Genomic DNA, 24,000 nt, shown 5'->3' with positions numbered 1-24,000 from the left:
TTCCAATGATTAGATGTCCCAAGTTCATTCTGTACTTACACTGGCCCTGCTCTGGAATCAATCATTTCTCTGAAAAGTACCCTGGTATGCTTATTATTAGAGCAGTGTCTTTACTTCTGGACTCTCTCTGCAAATAGTTAGGACATACATGCATGTATACATAAACACACATATATATGTAAACATATATATACAAACACATTTTAAAAATCATGAGTCCAATACTTTCAAGTTCAATTCATCCCCTTAGGGTTCTTTCTTGCCTTCCCCCCCTTCCATATTTATATGGCTCTTCTTCCATAGTGAGAGACTCTGATTCTACCAATATCAACAATTTACTTATTTGTTCAATTCTATAATATATCTAAAACAGTTTAAGAATTGTTTTATCCATACAATTACAAAAAGCAAAGCCTGCTAAAAAGAGTTGAGTATTTGTTTATTTCTTCCTAACTCCACCCAAGACTAATGGTATATAAACATATATACTACATTCATAAGTGACTTGAATTATTTTTTAAACCCCCTTTAGTGTGACTATGTTATTCATTTGAAATATAATTCATGTTTCAGTGAGTTCCATCCTTGATTTTGTTTTCTTTTTTGAATATGGAAAAGATTAACATGTTTCCAAAATCAAAACTGTATCAAAAAGGCATGTCCAGAGTGAGATCCCTGTTGCTGAATTTTGGGGGCAAATAACTAAGGCCTGATGGGAACACGACTTCTAACATGTGGCTGGAAGGCTGTGATCATTTTTGCTGGCTATAGCGGGGTCTCAAGATGAAACTGAATTCTGTCTGGGCAAGAGATGTGCTTATATGCACAAAGCAAAGAACACCACAGTGACTGGTGGCAAACTGAAATAAAATGTAGAGTAATCTGGGGAAAGGTAACTCCTGACTAATTCCTAATGATTAGAAAAAAGTAAGAAAGAATATGAAAACATGGCATGGGATATAGGAGCCAGCCTGAAGAAGCTCCCACTGGCCAAAACTAGAACAATTTGAGTGCCGGAATAATTAAGAACATAATGAAATATAAAGTATTGAAAATAGGATTGGATGAGCCCAGCCACATGAATGATAGATATCAGTAGGTAGGTAGACAGATAGGTCGGTAAGTAGGTAGTTAAGTAGACAGATATATAGCAGATGGGTGGATAGGTGGAAATAGCCACCTGGTTCATGCCAAATTCCAGTTGCTTTGGACACACAATCCATGTGACCGTTTGAGGATTTAAAATTACTGAAAAGGCAATAAATAAAAGTAGATTTGTCCTTCTGTTTTTTAAAAAAAAGACACATCCATGAAAACATTGTACCATCCTATAACCCTTTGGACCCATCACACAGTCCAACCCCCACTCTCTCCAGGCATTCAGCTTTGTTTTCTAGCTGATTCTTAAGTTTCTTTTTCATAAAAGCTTAAGTGAGTGTGTGTAGTTGGGATGGGTCCATTTATACAGATTTTCTAAATGATGTAAATTTATAATATTGATAAATACAGAAGAATATAAATGTATTTTCTCATGATTTTCTGGTAACATTTTCTTTATTTCTAGCTCACTTTATTGTAAGAACACGGCATATAATACATTTAACATATAAAATATATGCTAACTGTTTATACTACTGGTAAGACTTTCAATCAAAACAGGCTATTAATAGTTGTTTTTGGGGAATCAAAAGTTATGAGGATCTTATATGAGGGTTAGTGGCCCTAACCCCCATATTGTTCAAGGGTAAACTGCGTGTGGGTAATTTTATTTATTTCCCCTTGTTTCTCATGCAAAACATAGTATATATGATGGATGTTCATTTACATTTACGTTACATTTTTTACTTAACAATATTTCCTGGAAATTTCTCCCTAGCTGTTCAGAGATCTGATACGTCATTGTTTTTCATAGCTACACAGAATTATAATATATAATACACCACACTTCATTCAACCAAACCTCCATGACAGTATGTATAAGTGGTTTTACCATGATAAATAATGCTGCATTGAATAATCATACACATAGGTATTTCCATATCAGAACTGTGTTATCAGAATAAATGCCTAGAAGTAGAATTTTGGGGTTAAATATTAAATACATATGCATTTATTTATTAGCTACTGCCAAATTCCCCTGCACAGGGCTGTACCATTTTGCATTCCTACAACAATTTTGCATTGCCACAACTTGGGCAATAAAGTGTATTGCTGATTTTTTCAAGTTTTGCCTTATAGACGAGAAATGGCATCTTAGTGGAGTTTTGATTTGCATACTTCTTAAAATAAAATTGAGCATCCTTTCATGTGTTTAAGGATCATTTTTGTATCTTTTCATGAACTACCTGTTCTTTTCTTTTGCCCGCTTTTCTACAGAATCTTTATAGACCAAGGATTATTAACATGGGGTCCACAGAGAACACAGAATATAGGGGATATCTGTGACATTAATTTGGGGGGAAATGCATTCTTCTTTTTACTAACCTCTAACTGAAATTTAGGATTCCCTTTCATCATAAATATGGGGTCAAAATAAGGGGGTTGCAATTGTATGGGGAATATAAAAATAAAATTTATTTTTAAATAAATATATAAATAAATAAATATAGACAAAAACCCTAGGTTGTATCAGTACAATCTGTACTTGATGGTCAACAGGAATCAGGTAATTTTACATTATTTTACAGTTATAGATATCTTCATATTATCACTCATCTATGACTCATCACTTCTCTAAATCAAGAACTTAAAAGAACTGCCTGCACACTGCATGGATACAATCTTCCCATCTGCAAATGCCATATATGTAATGAAGTTGGGCAACCATCCCGGCACCAGGTTGTAAAAATCATGGAATCTCTCACTGGGGACAAGGAGACCTATGCTGTTTTCCAGTAGGTTCTTACCTACAAAATTCTCTTATCACTGGATTTGAAGAAAGATGTCTATAAACCCCTACACCTATTAGAACTCTCCCGAAATTATTTCTATCCCAGTGGTATCAAAGTTGTATCATGAATCAGAATCCTTTATTTACTATCAACCAACCATATCAAAGATGTTCATCTAGTCAGAGATGAATTCACTGACCTTAAGACAAAAAAGTTACTGTAACTAGAATAAAAGTGAAGTCTTACAGAATTCTAGTTGTCCTTGAGAGAAGTTTATCATTCCTTAGAAACAAGCTTAAGATGTTTAAGTAAATTTATTTTTTAAAGATTTATTTATTTAATTTATTTATACATACAAGAACTGGGGTGTAGGCCAGAGGTGCGGAGGGTGGGGGTAGGGTAGAGAAGGGTAAGAGGAGGTCTCACTCCCTAGCCAGGGATGGAACTCATGCCACAGTGGCTGGTGATAGCTTCATAGCACTGAGACTTAACCCCTGCGCCACCAGGGAAGCTCAAAATGTTAAAATAAATTTGTAAGAAAATATACCTGCGCATCAGAATTTTCCAAACTAGGAAGCATCAAAAAACAAAAAAAAAAACAAAAAAAAACCCTCAAGTCAACTGTAGGTCTGACTTATGAAAGTCCTTCTCACAATTTAATGTTCTTAGCAAAGTTAAGCAACAATAACTCATACTGATGCCTAGATAATAAAATTTAACTCTATTTGCTTGTGGTTTAATCTTATCTCATTATTTAAAGCATTGCTAAAGAAGACATATAATACTGTATCACACATCTGTTTTCACGTTTTAGTAAGTATGCTTCATGTTATTGGTCGTCTCTGTAATTATATGCACTATGCTTTAAATATTTAAAAGCATCATTCCAAAAAAGGTACACAGATTTAGATTGCCTAAGAGCTCCCTTGCACAAAAAGGTTACGAGGATTTCTATTCTAGACTTTTCAACCAAATGCAACAGCTCTAAGATAACCAGAGTTAATAACCCATAAACACTGTCTTGTGCCACATGTCACAGCTCACTAGCTCCCCCAACTGAACAAAATGTTCACTGGAGAATGTTAACAAAGATAAAAGAGGGCCTCCCTGGTGGTGCAAGTGGATGGGCATCAGCACTGTGAAGCCGTCTGCAGCCACTGTGGCATGGGTTTGAACCCTGGCCAGGGAGCTGACCCACAAGGTGCAGCAGACATCTCCTTTCTTGCCTGCTGCTCCCCTCAGTAGTGTATTTCAATAGATCTGCCTGCTCTGTTCCTCACTGTCTCTGGTGAATCCTCTCACATACATCCCACAATGCCTCTGGCCTGCACCCCAGCTCTTTTATGCATAAATGGATAAATCTTATATAAAAAAAAATAAAAGACTTTTAACACTAAATAAGGGCACTGCTTATTGTACTACCCAGAAAGCCTTGGAGTCACTTACCATCAGTAGAATGCACATGGGAACTGCCAATCTGGTCCACAAGCAACATGAAAACGAAGCCCAGTACTAGAGAAACACCAATGTAGGCATGCAGGTGTGTGTGGTCGTGACTGTGCTCATGTTCATGGGCAACTGGCATTTCTGCTTTGTCTGATGCAATCACATTCTGTGTTTCACTTGATTGGTGGTGTTTTCCTAGAGAAGAATGAACCATAAAGAGAAAATGTGATAACCCCTTTAAACCATTTTCCATTTCCAAGAAACTACCATTCTTTTGTATTTCAAGCTCTATTTTTTTTAACTGCAAAGAGATCCACTTCTTAGATTGTAGTCATAAACTCCTTCAATTTCAAGTACACAATGAAAATATTCCCAGGTATCTTTTCCTTTTGGCACACAGACCTTTCAACTGCCTATTAATCTCAAAACATAAGTGGAAGCAAACCACCACACAAAGTCCTATTTCAAGGGATATCATCCTAAATCCCCCTCGGTTGAGAAATTCATGCTAATTTCATTAAAAGCTACAGTGTGTTTTATTCCAATGAAAACAGGCATATGAAGAGCAATAACACTGAAAATAATTACAATTACAAGTCATCTACTTTTTACCTAGGCTGATAGAAAAACTGCAAATAATGTGCAAAATGAGTATGAAACTTTAGCTTTAAAAACATCAGGGAGCAATCACTAACTGGAAATCAAAAGGGCAGTTTACAAAGCATGTCCTTCAGTCTTCATTCAGTTCTAGCTATACTATGATTCCTATGAGCCTCTGAATTATAGCAAATGACACCTGGCCAAGAAATACACTACTGGTTTATATCCACATATTTGACACCCAAAGCACAAATGCTTCAAGAACAGAATCCTTATCTTTGCTGTATTTCATGAACAGAGGCTAAAATACTAGTTATATTATAGCTTGTAATGAGATTAAGCATGTTCCACCTTTGATCAAATAAATTGCACAAGCCACTTGTAATATTTTAGATCCTACCTCAACTCTTTAAAAGTCATTTTTGAGGGGTACAAAGCACATGCCATGGGGAAATAATAAAAGTATATGCATTTTTCTAATTTCTGAAAGATTGTTTTGGTTTTCATAGTTCTTTATAAATTTTTTGGCAAAATACACATGAAATTTACCGTTACATATATATGTGTATACACACACACACACACGGATGTTACTCATGGATGAGTAACACACATATATATATATATATATGTGTTACTCATCCATGAGAGAACTCTCAGGCTATTATGTCTGTTTCATTCAGGGCATTGCTGGGTAACTCATTAGCTGACACATGTTCCACGTCATAATCCCTGGTGCAAAGTACACAAACCAATGGTGTTACACTGATTATGGCACACATCAGCATTTGCTTCTCATACCACTAACAGAGTGTTCAGCAAATCATTATGGGTTTGATTCTTCCCTAGAACTCATAAAGAATCCTTCCAGTAAGTTCCATGAGTAGCTGAACTATTGATAAAATGTATAAGCCACCCAAAAAAAGATAACACAGAACAGGTAGTTTGAATCTAAACAGATTAACTGCCTGCTAAAACAAAAGTAAACATTCTCCAGAGGATCTTGAAAGGATGTAGAGTCTCAAATTAAAATATTCAAAATGGGGCCTCCCCAGTGGCGCAGTGGTTGAGCGCTGGGTTGCGAAGCTGCCCGCAGCCTATGTGGCGCCGGTTCAATCCCCCACTGCTCCCCGGCCACCTGAGGAGGGTCCCGCATGCCGCACAGTCCTCTCCTGCTGCTCCCCTCAGCAGTGTACTTCGGTCCTTCTGCCTGCTCTGTTCCCTGCTCTGGCTCTGGTGAATTCTCTCACACTCTCGCACTTCTGATTGTACCCTGTGCTTGTATGTATAAACAAACAAACAAATAAATAAATCTTAAAAAAAAAAAAAAAAAAAAAAGATGGTGGTCTTCATGATGTTGTTTAAAAATAAATAAATAAATAAAATATTCAAAATGTATAGGATACAATCCAAAATTAGATATACAAATAAATAGGAAAATTTGACTAATTATCAAGGGCAAAGAATCAATCCCAAGATAACTTAAGATACTGGAATACTCAAAAGACTTTAAAGCAGCTGTTATAATTATGCTCCCTGAGATATAAAACACACTTCAAATGTGTTTGATAGTTTGTCTCAGTAGGAAAGAAACTGTAGAAAAGAACCAAGTAAAAATTTTAGAACTGAAAACTGTAAAATCTAAAATAGTAAAATGGCCAGATGAACTCAGTAACAGAACAGAAATGAGGAAAGAATCAGCTACAAAGGTGGAGTTTAATAGTGCCAACCAAGGTCACATGGGTTACATTGTCTAAAATAGTCATTACTGGGCCTCCCCGGTGGCGCAGCGGTTGAACGCTGGGTTGCGAAGCTGCCAGCAGCCTCTGCAGCGCCAGTTTGGTTCCCGGCTGCTCCCCAGCCACCGGAGGAGGGTCCCATATGGCGCGCAGACCTCTCCTGCCGCCCGCTGCTCCCCTCAGCAGTGTACTTCGGTCCTTCTGCCTGCTCTGCTCCCCGCTCTGGCTCTGGTGAATTCTCTCACCCTCCCGTGCTTCTGATTGTACCCAGTGCTTGTATATATAAATAAATAAATCTTTAAAAAAAAAAAAAGAATTATTAAAAAAAAAAATTAAATAAAATAGTCATTACTAATCTTTTTTATTTATTTTTTTTAATTTATAGAGGCATTTTTTCTTTCTTTATTTATTTGTTTGTTTGTTTGTTTTGTTTATACATGCACTGGGTACAGTCAGAAGCGCGGGAGGGCGAGAGAATTCACCAGAGCCAGAGCAGGGAGCAGAGCAGGCAGAAGGACCGAAGTACACTGCTGAGGGGAGCAGCGGGCGGCAGGAGAGGTCTGCACGCCATGTGGGACCCTCCTCTGGTGGCCGGGGAGCAGCTGGGGATCGAACCGCTGCGCCGCAGAGGTCGCCGGCAGCTTCGCAACCCAGCGCTCAACCGCTGCGCCACCGGGGAGGCCCCATTACTAATCTTTTATAGACATTTGCCAAGCCCTAGTCTAAACAAACCAATTAGAAGACGGAGATGGTCAAATTAGATTGAAAAAACATGATCCAACTGTGTGCTGTATACAAGAAATCTACTTTAGATATAATGAATGGCACGGCTAGGTTAAAAGTAAAAGGATGGAAAAAGATACGCCATACAGACACTGGTCCAGGGAACACGGGAGTGACCACTACTATCAGGTAAAATAGACAAAATAGAACAAGGAATAGCAGGATATTACAAAATGACAAAAAAGATCAATTTGCCAACAAGAAATAGCAATCCTAAATTTCTAGGCACCTAGCCAAAGAACTTCAACATGCATAAAGCAAAAACTGATATAATTAAAAGAAGAAATAGATAAAGCCACAATCATACTTGGAGAACTCAATATTCCTAATGCAGTAGTCAACAGAACAAGCAGAAAATCAGCAGAATGCAGAAGACCAGTATAACCAAACAATTTGACCTAAGTGACATTTACAGAATACTCCGCCAAATAATGGAATACACATTCTTTTCATGTGCCCCTGGAACATTATGCAAGATAAACCATATTTTGGACCATTAAAAAAAGCATAAAAATTTGTAAGCATTCAAATCATACCAACAATGTCCTCTGACCATAATTAAATTCAACTAGAAATCAGTAACAAACATTTGTGGGGGAGGGGGTTGAAACACCCAAATACTTGAAAATCAAATAACACTTCTAAATAATACATAAGTCACACAGGAATTTGCAAGGGAAATTAGAAAGTATTTTGATCTAAATGATGAGATCAGTGATTGCCAAAGGTTTGGGGATAAAAGGAAAGGTTTCACTACAAAAGGAGGGTGTGACAGAAATGTTCTGTATTTTGATTGTAGTGGCAGTAACAGGACTCTGTATTTGTCAGAACTTATAGATGTGTACACCAAAAAGAGTGCATATAAAATACATAAATGAAAATAATAAATAAAAGATTTTTAATGATACATACAATTGGGGCTGGAGAAAACATGATAAAAGGTTAAAGAGATTGGAATGCTTAGTTTTACCAAAGTGGACTGATACAGCACATATCTATTTTCAAATGAATCCTGAAAATTCTTTTGGACCCAAAATCTGGAAAGCTGAAAATAAGAGACTGTAACCTGACCCATGGTAGCTAAATTTAACCACAAAATTGCAACTAATTTATAAGTGAATTAAATCTCAATAAAACTGAATTAAACAGCAACAACTATAACTACTATATCTGAAGCATTTCTTCCCCCTTAGCCAATGTTTCCCAAACTTGTCTAATAAGAATCATTTGACAACTTGTTCCCAGGCCACTTTCGTGGAGATTCTGATTCTATAGTCTAGGTTGAGGGCAAAGAAAATAGATTTTTAAAATGCACTCCTCCTTCAAAAACTTTTATTATTAAACATGTTTAGAAAACAATTACTGTGGGTTCCTATGAACTGGCTACTCATGGGCAACTGTGACCTATTTGCTATCTACAGTAGAACATTCCTTGACTACCTACAGAGTTTAGCTCGTATCACGAGGCAGGCCCGGGGACGCATAGGCTGTTGTTGACCTGACTATGTGACTATCTCCATGGCAATCTCAGGATAACTCTGCCTGTGACAACATCATATTTTGCTGACACAAATGTCTTATGACACATGGTCACGATGTCCCCTTCCCTGTCCCTCCTAAAATTTTGTCCCCCATTCCTATCCCATCCTTTGGACCCTGTTTCTCACACCACTGTCGCATGATCAGCTTTTACTAGCCTGTATGATTTCAATAAATAGCACAAGAACTTCTGCTCAGCTAAAAAGAAACTTCTCTGAAGAGGAAATGCAAATGGCCAACAGACATATGAAAAAATGTTCAACATCACTTGTAATCAGGGAAATGCAAATCAAAACTACCATGAGATACCATCTCACACCAGTGAGAATGGCACATATTAAAAAAACTAGCAACAACAAATGTTGGCGAGGATGTGGAGAAAAAGGAACTCTTGTGCACTGTTGGTGGGAGTGCAAACTGGTCCAACCACTATGGAGAGCTGTGTGGAGATTTCTGGACCTACTAAACATAGAGCTTCCATATGATCCAGCAATTCCACTCCTAGGTATTTACCCAAAGGACACAGAAACATCAATTCCAAAGAGCACCTGCACTCCTATGTTTATAGCAGCACTGTTTACAATAGCTAAGCTTTGGAAACAACCCAAATGCCCAAAAATAGATGACTGGATCAAGAAGATGTGGTACATATATACCATGGAATATTACTCAGCATTCAAAAAAGATAAACACATGCAATTTGCAGCAACATGGATGGCACTGGAAGGGATCATGCTCAGCGAAATAAGCCAAAAAGAAAAAGAAAAATACCGGATGGTCTCACTCATAGCAGGAATCTAGAAAACTTAAATAAGGGACCAGGAAATGAATATAAGAAAGTGAAAATCAAAATCAACAAAAACTATGAACCAGAGACACTTTTTGGGGTGGGGGGGGGAGGGGAAGGATTGGGGTCAGAATGGGGCGTTTGCAATTGTATGGGGGAATATAAAAATAAAATTTAATATTTGAAAAAAAAAAAAAAAAAAAAAAAAAAGAACTTCTGCTCAGGTAGCAGTCTTGCCTTGAAACCTCCTCCACCACTGTTGTGTCCCTCATGGAGTTTCCCCTGAAAGCGGCAACAAAGTTCCTGTTGCAACAAAGTGGCGCCCAAAACAAGGACAAATTACAATCCATAATTTTTTTCTTAGCTACAAAGCCAAGCAAAAATTTAAAAAAGTTTGTCTATTTAATCACAGTCTGAATGTTTCCTATTATACCAAGACAGTGACAGTGGAATAAAAAAACATCCAAATGTTCTACTGGGATATAAAAGAAAACACTATCTTCTACATATACTTACTTTATATCTCATACTTCAAAACTTTCTATTTTTGGAGTGCTTTAAAATAAGCAAATAAGTGCAGCAGTACACGTATATCTTTATTCCCTAATAATATGTGTGATCAAAAAAGTAGAAACTACCGTTCCTGGGCTCCTTCCCCCCCCCATAAAACACACAAATCCTCAGCCTCAGTCCTGCATTAAGACTGCATTATAACATCTGCCATTACTCTCTGCCTAGTAAACACCATTCTACCTACTTTTATGCCTTCATAAAAGCATCATCACTCTGGACCAAAAACACAATTCTTTTCCTCTACCAAGATATGAAATAGTATTTATTGTATTTTTGCCTAGTAAGAAATTTGGAAAGTGTCTCTCTTTTATACTGTTCTTTAAGTCCAGTATAGTCTTGGCATTTGAGAATTCAGCTCCAATTTAAGTGGTTTCAATTCTTCATAGGTAGCTGTGAAGCTCCATGACAAGCAGTAACCTGATTTTGCTGCGTCATAAATCTGAATCAAGCATGCATTCAAGTGGATGTGAAGGATGAAGTTACTCAGCAGGTGTAAAGCAAGTTGACTGCGCAGCATTTATTCTCACACAGCTAAACTGTTTTCTACTTATTAGTAATTAGGATAAGGAAAACCTCTAATTTTTTAGTTATCCTTTACTGCTTCAACAATTATCGACAAGTTTTCTGTAAAGAGTCCTTGAATCCAAATGTGCACATATGCATATATTTTCAAAGAACACTAAAATACAATCACTGCTATGTAGTGATACTGGGAAGTTTGACAAGTTTTGCAATAGGCCTTAAAAGAAAGATTGTGATGCTAAGACTGGAATTCATGCATTTTTGCAAATAATTCTAAATACTATTCATAAGTTGGGACAGTTGATTCACAGACAGTTCTAAGGAAATGTTAGATGTTAAAAATGTCCAAAGATCTGTTTCTAAGAACACTTTCCAGGAGAGAACTCTACGGCAAACATGAGCTATGTTCAGAAAAAATACCACTACGCTTTTCCTTTCAACTCTCCATGTCAATAACATATCTCAAAGAAAGCCCTTCTCCCTCTCACCCTCAAGAATATCTTCATAAAGTGCGTGTACTCCTTCAGGCACGATGACCGCCAGGGCAGTTCCACAGAGAAGGCCAGCACCCAGAACAGTCACCAGTTTTAGTCGCTCCTGGAAAGAAAAAATAAGGAACTGTTGAAAAGACTGATGAATGGGGAAAAGTTTCTGAAGCATCTGTACTCAAGGCCATGAACTATTCATTTGTGAGACCATAATCTGTACTGGCCAATGAACATGAAAAAGGGTCAGCTTCATGAATAATTAATGCCAATTAAAACAAGGAGATGCCATTTTTCAAGTTACTAGATTGGCACCATGTTGGGAAATCTGTCTACTATTAATGATGGGGGAAAATGGTCACCCTTGTCTAACACTGAAAAGAATATAAATTGCTGTGACCTAATGGATTGCAACTTGGCAGTTTTAAGCCTCAAAAATGTGAATTCTTTGATCCAGCAATTTCACTTCTAGAATTTCATCCCAAGAAAGAACTATGCAAGGATGACCACTGCACTTATCAAAAATGCAAACTTGAAAATAATATAAATGTCCAAGAGAGGAAATTGGCTAAACTATAATACTTGGTTACAATGCCATAGCACTAAACCATTAAAAAGTATAATACAGCTCTATTCATAATATAGAAAATCATGATGTACTGTTCTCAGGAAAAGGCTGGTGGCAAACAATATGTATTGATAATCTTATATTTGTATAAAAAAAGTATACATATGAATGCATTAAGTACACATTAACACATTTTTACTTTGTAATTTATAAATATATAACAATTTATAAAACATTTGTAATTTTTTCACAATGAATATATATTACTCATACAATGAAAAAAGTGTTCAGTTCAATATTAAAATGTCCTTTGGTTTTTTAAAAAATCATTTCATTGAAAAAAGATGGACATAAAAAAGCAGGTATTTAATGAATACAACTTGACATGAATATATCTGCAGAGCCACCACTACCATCAATGCCATAAATGTTCTATGGTTATAATCTGACTCAATCCCATTTTCCCTTTATACTCAGATTTCTTTGAGAGGTTGCCTTCTGACATAAAAGGCAAAGTTTCAAAATTTCTTAAAGTACTCATGTACCATATATGGCTTCCGTGACTTAGCACTATGAAAAATCACCTTAAAAACTACAATGGGTAACTACGTATGTATCTCATGAAAAAGTTTCAACAATTTAAAGGTACAGCATGTACTTTGCATTTCTGTTTTAGTTTCCCTTATGAAGTTAGCAAAAATAACAGTAACTGTATTAGACCTGCTACTGAACTTCTGACTGAAGTTGGGGAGAATACACACACTCTCTCTCTCTCTATGGGAAAATGGGTACTTAGCTAAAAGGCTGGTTGAAACATTACTATTTCCCTGTGTGGGAAAAAGACGGGATCTATATTTCTTTGGGTCTCTATTGAAAACAGGAGAACTACAGCTACGTCAGCATCAACTAATTGTTGTGTTTAGCAAGAAGGGAGTCCCCACCAATCCCTGCAACCCCACCCCCATCCCAGATCAGTCCTTCAACAAATTCAAGATGGCCATCAGCTACTTAAAAACAGTATCTTCTGAATGCATCCAGTGGCTGGCGCACTGGCTTGGGAGACAGAACTGACACCATGGCCAAATCAGTCAACATCTCAGCATCTCAAATTTTCTTCTGTAAAATAAGAATACATGTCTCATGAAGCTATCAGTGGAAGTGATTAAAGCTGATCAGAAAAAATGACATCAAACAGTTGGTGCTACTATTTTAATATGGAACTATTCTTTAAGAGTCTTTGTCTTTTCCAGGTTACTAAACTCACCAAAGCACTGCTAATCACAGCATTCACTTGAGACAAACTGTCAGAGCACAGGGAGTACAAGATGGAAAAACAGCTGTGTTCTGTGTAAAGGGTGACACGGTGATTACTTAGTCTTTTCATGGTTCTAACCTAACCAATTTGACACTTTCTGGAGATTCATATGAATTCACAATTCATAAAAGTCACCATTGTCTTTAACACAATTCAGAAATATAAAGTTTTATTCCTAAGGAAGTACAAAGATAAGGGTAAAACTGAATCTGACAAGGCATACCATTACATTTTAGGGACCAGGTTTAATTAACTCCCCAACTCAAACTAATGAGTAAGTTGCCAGAGAAGAGAATTATCCTGTCAGCATTTTGACTATGCTCTCCTTTGGGAAATGGAAAGGAAAGATACCTCTGTAATTTCAAATTAAGGAAGAAGTGATGAAAGGGGTCTACTTAAAAAGAGAGTTATTTACTCTCGAGAATTACTTGGGTAATAGCTCAAAATATGCACAAAAATTAATTCTTGATGTATTATATACCTGAGATAAAACCTAAAACTCAAAAGGCTCTAGAAGAAAATATAGAATATGATCTTGGGATTGGTAAAGATTTCTTAGTGAGGACATGACGAACACAAACCATAAGAGAAAAAAATTCAAAATCAAAATTTAAAAATATTTGGTGATCCATTAAGAAAAGCAAGACAAGCTACATACTAGAAAAAAATCTTCACAATATCAGCAATGGAAATACACACACACATACACACACGTCCACCCCTTCAGGTTGGAGGGGACAGAAATCAGAATAGTGGTTGCCTCTGGCAGGAGGGTATAACTGGACAAGGTAGTGGCAGGAAAGATTATCTGGAAAGTGGCACCAGGATATTTTTTAGAATAGTCTTCATCTTGTTTGAGATGTGAGTTACACTTGTCAGGATTCATCAAATTGTATTTACATCTATACCTTTTTAAAATAATATATTACAAAAAAAATAGCTGGGTAGTTATTTACTTAGTCAAAACTTCTGAAAAGATTAATTTTAGAACTATTTAATTTTAACATGGCTTCCTCATGGCAGCTCTCAGATGAAGGAATATGAAAAAGTACTTAGTCCAGATTTTTGGAAAAATCATTAATCTTGAGACACAAAAATTTAAAATGGAATTAACTACCAAAGTTATCAACATAGTTCAGGAACTAGAACAAAATGTAAGAAATAATCCTCTCAATATAGAAAGAATCAAAGGCCAAAGATGAAAAATGATTTGCCCAAGATAACACAAGGTTAGAAATCAAGAGACATGACTAAATATAAAATTGTAATCAGCTGTCCAGTGTATTCCAAGACAAAGTCCATCAGCTAGCACAATATATACAATCTGTAATATAAAATTTACCTCTTGGGCCTCCCTGGTGGCCCAAGAGGGTTAAGTCTCAGCACAATCACCACCAAGTTCTGAATTTGATCCCCAGCTAGGGAGCTAACCCACCTATGGCACAGCACATCTCTCCTGTCTTGCCCACTGCTTCCCTTAGCAGTATATTTCAGTAGATCTGCCTGTTCTGTTCCCCACTCTCTCTCTGGTGAATCCTCTGGCCTACACTCCAATTCTTCTACACAAAAATAAAAAATAAACCCTTTAAAAAATAAAATTTACCTCTTAAAAAAGGGTAACATTCAATCACACAGTCTCTTTAAATAGTGTGAAACAGCAAAATCCCTTAGCAACAAGAAGAAAATCAGAATTGCAATTAGTTATAATTGTTCTCTAGTAATAGTTTCCAAACTGTCCATGGCAAAATAAGAGAACTAAGAATCATATAATGAGCTTTTCATATTTTATTTCTTAATTGTAAAAGATTCTTCTTTGTTCTGAGATTACACTTTACCTACCTTTGTGATTAAAATATGCTTTGTTTTAAGAAATGATGGTGACAATAGTTATTATTTTTAGTGTTCTTACACGGCAAAATTAAAAGCAGGCAATCATGTATCAATTCTCCTGAATTTCAAAAATATTACTGGCCTATGAAATCCAAAAGTCTGGAAACCCTGACCTACAATGTAAGCATGAGAGCTGTATTATAAGAAATTCACAAAGAATTTGAGAATTTGCAGGAAGATATCACTAAAGTAAACCTGAGTGTATCATCTAGCTTTGTAATATTTCCTTGGAGTAAAGGTGAGCTAAAATTACTGTATTGTGTTTTCAGTTCTTTTTGAAATTATTTAAAGCACGCTATTTATCAAATGAAATTAAATACCCACTGTCCTTATTACCCCTTCCACAAAAATTGTAAATTTCCATGAGGGCAAAGATTTTTGTTTTTAATTTATTGCTGAATTCAATTTACACGACAGTAGTTGGCACATAACAGATTCTCCGGAAACATTTATTTAAAGAACGATGCAAGGGACTAGAAACTTGGAACCCACCACTTAGATGGCTCCAATCAACAAATACATTAAATCACAGGAATCTCTTTAGAATATTTGTATTGGTGTTGATTAATAGGCTTAACACATTCCTTATAAGTGTAGCCACATCAAGAATTTTCAGTGGTCGGGCCACCCTGGTAACACAAGGGTTAAGACACAACCTATGAAGCAATCCGCAGCACCAGTTCGATTCCCAGCCAGCCAGGGAGCAACCCACATGGTACAGCAGACCTCTCCTGCCTCGCCCACTGCTCCCCTCAGCAGTGTACTTTGGTCAATCTGCCTGTTCTGTTCCCTACTCTGTCTCTGGTGAATTCTCTCACCCCCCACACCTCTGGTCTGTACCCCAGCTCTTTTATGCATAAATAAATAAATCTTTTTTAAAAAAAAAAGAATTTTCAGTGATTAACTGACTCAGAATTTATGATTTGGTTCAGGAGTTATACAACTATATATAATAAAGAACCACAACAGCAGTCCACCAAAGTTAACGTGAGACAGTGCTGTTATTTGTCTTTTTTTTTTAAATTAATTTATTTATTTATACAAGCACTGGATACAGTCAGAAGCGCGGGAGGGTGAGAGAATTCACCAGAGCCAGAGCAGGGAGCAGAGGAGGCAGAAGGACCGAAGTACACTGCTGAGGGGAGCAGCGGGCGGCAGGAGAGGTCTGTGCGCCATGTGGGACCCTCCTCCGGTGGCCAGGGAGCAGCCGGGGATCGAACTGGCGCCGCAGAGTCTGCGGGCAGTTTCGCAACCCAGCGCTCAACCACTGCGCCACAGGGGAGGCCCTGTTATTTGTCTTATTAACACAAACAACTTATACGACATCTACATTTTTTTAATGGAGCTCGAAACCATACTCAGTCATTGTTTCAATCTTCAGCTAAGCAATATAAAATTACTTGTACTATAAAACTTTTATCAGCCTGTTAATTGTGTACTAATTTGTTCATGGTAGAAAGGCAACACTTTCAAAGAAAAGCATCAGTAGTCAAAAATAAAAGCATCATTGCCATGTAGTTTCAGTTATTTTTTAAAAAGTCCTTTGCATCTAAATCATTTTAACTCATTCTGATATGGCTCTGTGTTATTTGTACAGCTGTCTTCTTTCATACAACTTCACAAGTTGGGATTCAGTATCAAAACTGTGATTGTGTCAAAGTTATCAACATGCCAACAGGTTCTCTCCTTCGTTTACAGTAAATCATTAAAAGGGTGTATTTAAATGAAGTACAAATTCCAAATGTAGTTCAAGATGAAAAGAGTTCCCAAACCAACAGTTTCTGTCAGAGAAATGAAATATTTGCTCAAGAGATGCATGAACTATGCAATGTCATTGGTTTTATGTTCTCATTTTACAATTTCATAGCTGTAGCCTGGTTAAATCAAAGGACTGACCACATCTATTAATGAAAAAACAACAGCCTGTATTCAATGCCATTTAAAGTCAATTTAATTTTCTTGGCAGACACCAACCAAGTAGTTAGATGCTTTTTTTTTCCTCGCTTATATAAACAATCAACAAATTGTTTGACTGAATATAAAATAACAGTTTTTAAAGTGTTTAACATTGAAAAGTTTATTTCAATTCCCCTTGTACAATGTTCATTTTAGTAATGAAAGCATTAACTATGGTATTCTTAAAAATTAAAGATGCTTCTGGTGGTGTAAGACTGATCCCGTCAAAACTTTTGGCACCAAAATGAAATATCTTAGAGGACAGAATAGCTCTTGTTCAAATAACAAAGCTTTCTCCACATCTTATAAACAAACTTGTTTCAATAAGGAGATATTGTTATAGGACAGGGAGAGGGGCAGCCCAAACCCCGCAAACCTGCCTATTCTAAATGGGTTCTGCCATCCGTCGCATCAACACAAAATATAGGAGACTTTAATGGGAAGGAACTTTAATAAAACTAGGAAACAACACAGGTAAGGCAAAGAGTCTAGTTTCTAAATCAAGCATCCAGAGTTACCCGTCCCCTTGTGGGTAAAACTCCATCCATATGGGATCGGCCCAGAACAAGGCCCCAAAGCCTGCCACAAGTCTAAAGCATCTTCCGGTGGGGACCCACAGAAAAGGGTCAGAAACAACCAGACAAGCCTGGAAGGAAAACAGCAAAATCAACATCAAGATAAAAGCTGCCACTGTCACCTCCCCATGGGTCTCACCCACATCTGTCACCCAGTCCACGACCAAAAGACAAGTGCAGTTTCTTCACGTGTCTCCTGGCTCCATCCTGCTTCCTTCCTCAGTCTCTTCTGCAGCTTCTCCTCTTCCTGCTCAGCTCCACCCTCTCTTGGGTGGGGCAGGGAACCTCCCCCTTTCCTGGGGACCACCCTTTTACAATATGATTGTCAATATCCACCACATTATCTCTGCTAAGTATCAGTAACAGGTAAAGAAGAAAACTCAAATATGAAACTTTTTCTTCAAGTCCTTAAAATTGAGCCACGATGCCAAAAACTTCTGGCCTCTAAACAGTAACAACTGTGTGACCCTAGACAAATTCACTGGCCTCCGTAAGAAAGGACTATTACGACCACCACTACCACCATAGAGGAGGGCCAATATTAGCTCACTTAGCAGGGAGTAACTATTATTACTGACCTTCAACATCATAGGGAGTATGCGGAAAAATTTCAACAGCCCTCCCCTACAAAAATACCAAAACAAAACCCAGCTACCTGATAAAGGTGAACAATGGGAAAATGCTTACCATTTTGCCACTGGCATACAGGCTTCCCCTTTCTTAGTTCATTTGTCATAAAGGTTACCAAACAGGTTCTAGGAAGTAATAACAAGGCATACTAATCTTCTAATTGGCATTTCCTCCAATCTTGGAAAACAAGACAAATTCGTTTCCTTTGCAAGAAGATGTGGTACATAAACACAATGGAATATTACTCAGCAATCAAATAAGATAAACTCATGCAATTTGCAGCAACACGGATGGAGCTAGAAGGATCATGCTTGCAAAATAAGCCAGAAAGAAAAAGAAAAATACCAGATGTTCTCACTCATAGCAGGAAATTAGAAAACCTAAATAAGGGACAAGGAAAAAGACTATAATAATGTAAAAATCAAAATCAACAAGCAACTAAAAACCAGAGACACACGGTAGGGGGCGGAGGGGGGAGGGAGTAAGATCAAAACAAGAGGGATGGGAATTGTATGGGGACAAAACCAAAATGAAAATGCATACATTGCGCAAAAATGAAAAATGATGTAAAAAATACAAAGAATTTTTTAAAAAAATTTAAAATTTTTAAAAAAGAATCCTTTCTAAATGTAAAAGGAACTTCGTCACTTAACAAGTTCTAGGGTGACAAGCAATATTTTATTAATATCACTTCTTCCAATCTTGGAGGAAACAAGACAAATTTGTTTTTCTGTTGAGTTAAACGTAAGTGGAAACCCCTAAGATAGCTACATGTGACTACAAAACAAAAACAAACAAAAATCCACTGGGACAGAACCTGGAAAATACTGGCAACGAACATCATTATCATTACTATATAAGATGACAATGAAACTGAAAAAATGGAAATAAAAATATATTTTCCCTGTCAAATTAGCAGTCTTTAACAATAATACCCAATGTTTCTGAGAATACAGTTTATCACCTGCATGTTAGGAAAATCTGGTATTTTAGATTAAGAAACTTCTTAAGAACATATATGCCCTTTTACACCATCACTTTAGCTTTGAGGAAATAATGTAAAATATGACCATAGCTTTAGACACACAAATGTTGACTATTATGGCAAAAACTTTAAAACAAGTTAAATCTGTATACAAAATAAATGAATGTAATAAAGACTTTACAACCCTTCAGAGGGTTGAGCATCCAACGGCGGGGAGCGGTAAGAACAGAAAGACAAAGAAACACAGTGAACACCGGTGGTGGGTTATGGTGAATTGGTGGCGGTGGAACTGTGGTAGTCATACCTGATGGACTACCACATGGAGGTATTCAAATATTACCTCAACTAAAACTAAGTTAAAAATATATACTTTTAAAAATGCCTAGCATGTGTTTTCACTAATAAAGAAAAATGCTTATGATATACTACCAGGTAAAACGAAGGAGGATGTGTTGTAATGATTTGAAATGCTTTTCAGTCTCCCCCTTGTCATCATGTTCTAACTTCATGTACTTGATCCCCACCTTTTCTGATTTGTTGTTTTTAGTTTTCAAAAAAATTACAAACCAGATAATTGCAGCCCGGAAGTTCTAGACTGGCAACAATAGACTGCATTGTTTGTTATACACAGTGATTGGAGTAATATATTTTTAAAAAATTTATTTTATTTATGCATATAAGAACTGGGCAACAGGCCAGAGGTATGGGGAGCTGAGAGGATTCACAAGAGAGTGGGGAGCAGAACAGGCGGATCTACTGAAATACACTGCTGAGGGGAGCAGTGGGTGAGACAGGAGAGGTCTGCTGCGCCAGGCAGGGTTGCTCCTTGGCACGGGGATCAAACTCATGTAGCAGTGGCTGCCAATTGCTTAATAGCAGTATCTTTAACCCTGCGCCACCGGGGAGGCCCTGGAATATTTGAATTAAAAGTCAAAATAGGGCCTCTCCGGTGGCGCAGCGGTTGAGCGCTGGGTTGCAAAGCTGCCCGCGGCCTCTGCGGCGCCGGTTCGATTCCCGGCTGCTCCCCGGCCACCGGAGGAGGGTCCCACATGGCACGCAGACCTCTCCTGCCGCCCGCTGCTCCCCTCAGCAGTGTACTTAGTCAGTCTGCCTGTTCTGTTCCCCGCTCTGACTCTGGTGAATTCTCTCACCCTCCCGCGCTTCTGACTGTACCCAGTGCATGCATAAATAAATGAATAAATGTTAAAAAAAAAAAAAAAAAAGTCAAAATGTAGGGCCTCCCCAGAGGAGCAGCAGATGAGCGCTGGGTTGCGAAGCTGCCCGCAGTCTCTGCGGCGTCGGTTCGATCCCCGGCTGCTCCCCGGCCACCTGAGGAGGGTCCCACATGGCGCGCAGACCTCTCCTGCCGCCCGCTGCTCCCCTCAGCAGTGTACTTCGGTCCTTCTGCCTGCTCTGCTCCCTGCTCTGGCTCTGGTGAATTCTCTCACCCTCCCGCGCTTCTGACTGTACCCAGTGCTTGTATAAATAAATCTTTAAAAAAATAAAATAAAAGTCAAAATGTAAAATTTAGAAGACTTCCTATTAAAATATCCAGATTTCCAGCTTCTGAAGAGCAGGAAGATTTGGTAACACCAGGGCTGACATACTCAACAGCGACCTCCTCTAAAGTTGACCACCCTTCTTGCCACTCCCTTGTGGCCCAGGCACTGCCACTGAAGGTCCAGCTGCCATTTATCATGCCACTTGAACTGTTGTATCTTACCCCAGGTCTGATTCACTGTTCAATTTCAGTAGCAAGTTGATTTTGTGATCAACCCATTATCTAGTTGTATTAATTAGGGTCCAATCAGGAAAGAGAAGTCATATAGTACTTTGAACAAGGGAAGTTTAATATAAAGAATAACTAGGATAGGAGACTAGAGTAATGAGAAATGAGCTAGTGAGAGAAAGCTAGCGAATACAAGAATAGCAAAAATAAGGAGCAGCAACTACCCTAGGACTGAGATGAGTGCTCAAAGAAGTCCCACGAGGCTGAGATGTAGACAGTACTGGAAAGGAAATGGCTGGGGCTCAATAAATAGCTGTAAGAGGTTTGGAGACCAAATCCAATGCGTCCCTGTGCCCCCCTCGCAAGCTCTCTCCAAACACATCACTTTTCCCAGCACCTCCATGGCTCTCCACACCCGAGGTGGAAGACCAATTCTTAGGTTACCTGGGGCATTCTTCAAAAGTCAGCTCATTCATGTAGCAAAAGACTTTTTTTTGACAGTTTCTTATAGTCAACAAAGATACCTTTACGGCTCTTATCACCTGGGAAATTTCAGGGTTTTAGGTGCTCTGTACCAGAAATGAGGACAATGACCAAATACATACTTCTTATTATTAATCATAGTATGACAGGCAGAAAAGTTTCTGTGGTCCACTGGAGTCTGCACTCAGGGGTGTCAGGTAAAGTTACTCACAGAAAATGTTTCACGAAACAGACTCTCCTACAAAATCGTCCACAGTAGGTTCCAGGGGGAACTCCTGACTGCCAAATGTTAAACAGGAGTGTGGGGCTTGAAAAGTCACCTTCATGGCAGAGGCTGGGCACCAGGAAGCCTATTTGGAAGTGGGAGACGCCCTACATGCTGCAGGAGCTGGAGCTGGGGAGGCCAGGTATACTGTAGAAGCTGGCACTGGGGAGGGTGCCTATGCCATAGGTGTTGGTGCCAGAGAAGTCTGCTGAGCAAGCATGCCAGAAACAAGAAGGAAAGTTCTTCTTAAGATTTTTCTACAGTATCCTCTATTAACAAAGTGTAACATTGTGCCAGCTGGCAAAAAACAAAAAAATTTTAAGGACCCAGATCCATTTTTACAGAGTAGCCATGTAGAGTAAATGGAAGTCGAGAGGCAATAAATTGATAACTGACACACTAACCTACTAGCGTTATATAAAAAGTTACCCTGGCACTGGGGGAGAGCCAAGGACAGTAGAGAGCAAGTGAAATGCGTGCTCTTCAAGCTATCTATTTAGCTAATCAAATACTTTTCTGGTCCTTTAGATTAATGAGGTCTCTCAAAGGAAAAGTTCTGCACAAGAGAAGTGCTACCAATGTTATTCTCCTTACTCTCTATTTTAATACCAATATTTATTATTTACTATGTCAAGCATGTTCTATCATAATCAATTTACGTGTATTAACTCATTTAATCCTCACACTATTTTGAGGTAGATACTTCTATTATCCCCACTTTCAACAAAAGTACAGAAAGCTCAAGCACTTTGTCCACTCACATAGCCAGTAAATGGCAGAGCCACAATCTGAACCTACACAGTCTAGCTATAGAATTTACACCCTTTTTTAAAAAGATTTTTTTATGCATACAAGAGCCAGGGTGCAGGCCAGAGGTGAGGGGGGCTGAGAGGATTCACCAGAGACAGAATGAGGAGTAGAATGGGCAGATCTACCACACTGCTGAGGGGAGCAGCGGGAGAGATAAGAGAGGTCTGCTGCGCCATGTGGGTCACCTCCCTAGCCGTGGATTGAACTCTTGCTGCAGTGGCTGCGGATAGCTTCATAATGATGAAACTTAAACCCTTGCGCCACAAGAGAGGCCCAGAATTTATACTCTAAGGCACTACGCTAAGCTGCTTAGCAGCTTATTTCATTGTTTCATTTTTTTGCTTTTAGTACCTGTCTTCTTCCTCCAGCTTGCCTTTGCCAAATGCATAAAGAACCAATGGAAAGAACATACAACAAGGTAGAGAAGTTAGGGTATAATTTTTTGGTTATTAGAAAACTTGAGAGTTTATAACATTGAGAGTTTGTAACATTGAGAGTTTATAACAGACCTTTTGATGTAATCAGTCCATGCTTAGCCTCCAGACATGTCACTTATACATCTATATAATCAGAGTCAAAATTTCAAACTAATACCTATTTCTATTTCATTTCAATAGACAGTGAATATCAGTATTCAAGGAAAACTGAGATTACTATAATTCCACTATAGCTTTTAAGAAATATCTGCGCTCACCCTTGACATTGTCAACTTCTTAGCTGGAAGTCCAAGCTGAGCTGTAGAAGACCTTAAACTCGTTATCATTCAACAAAGCCTCATATCTAAGTTCTTCAATTAGAGTAGATTTAGACTGTGACATAGAGAAGCTTTTGAATACACCTCAGGTCTTCTGCCTTAAAAGGATGTCAATTCTTGAACAGTTTTATCTAGAATTGACTAACTGTAATTATGTCAAGTATGAAATTAATCTTGGATAGTTCAAAAAGGGAACTGCTTCAGAATCCAATTTGGCAGGTGTTAATTTAAAGGACACCTAAGACATATTCAGTCCTCTCTTATAGATTTCAAGACTGGAGATTATTTACCTCTATAGTTCGAATTCTACTACACTAAGCATGAGAAAAGAAATGCACCATGGAAGAGAAAAATGTTAACTGATGTTAAAGATATTCCTAATTTCGGATAATAAAGAGGTAAAGATATTCCTAATTTCAGATAATGGTGGTGGTGTTAAGATGTTACTAATTTTGAGCCTCCCTGGTGGCGCAGGCGGTTGAGCACCATACTGTGAAGCTGTTCACAGCCTCTGCAGCACGGGTTTGATCCCGGCCGGCTGGCGAGAATCCCACATGGTGCGGCAGACCTCTCCTGTCTTGCCCACTGCTCCCCTTCAGCAGTGTATTTTGTCAGTCTGCCTGTTCTGTTCCCTGCGCTGTCTCTGGTGAATCCTCTCACCCTCCCACACATCTG

General features: G+C 38.1%; 2 protein-coding genes across 12 annotated transcripts in view; both read right to left on the bottom strand.

Moving 5' to 3' along the window:
- SIPA1L1 (signal induced proliferation associated 1 like 1) overlaps window positions 1-24,000 on the bottom strand; it is a 517,634-nt gene that overhangs the window by 198,583 nt on the left and 295,051 nt on the right. The window lies entirely within an intron of this gene.
- On the bottom strand, window positions 3,839-11,745 carry LOC119239251 (zinc transporter ZIP9-like). Its single transcript, XM_037503629.2, has 2 exons — window positions 11,369-11,745; window positions 3,839-4,532 (listed from the first exon to the last, which is right to left on the bottom strand). The coding sequence occupies exons 1-2, from the start codon at window positions 11,538-11,540 to the stop codon at window positions 4,330-4,332; spliced, it is 375 nt and encodes a 124-aa protein (XP_037359526.1). The 5' UTR covers window positions 11,541-11,745; the 3' UTR covers window positions 3,839-4,329.

Source organism: Talpa occidentalis, unplaced genomic scaffold (genome assembly GCF_014898055.3).
Source record: "Talpa occidentalis isolate TD23 unplaced genomic scaffold, MPIMG_talOcc4v2.1 talOcc4.11, whole genome shotgun sequence".
Taxonomy (NCBI): Eukaryota; Metazoa; Chordata; class Mammalia; order Eulipotyphla; family Talpidae; genus Talpa; species Talpa occidentalis.
Note: the sequence above shows the minus strand (reverse complement) of the source record. Positions and strands in the feature narration are given on the sequence as shown.

Excerpts from the sequence above, each read along its gene's own strand:
- LOC119239251 (XM_037503629.2), bottom strand. The coding sequence starts at position 11,540 with ATGCTTCAGAAACTTTTCCCCATTCATCAGTCTTTTCAACAGTTCCTT. Across the intron at positions 4,533-11,368 it reads TTATGAAGATATTCTTGAGG|GAAAACACCACCAATCAAGT; the intron begins GTGAGAGGGAGA and ends ATTCTTCTCTAG.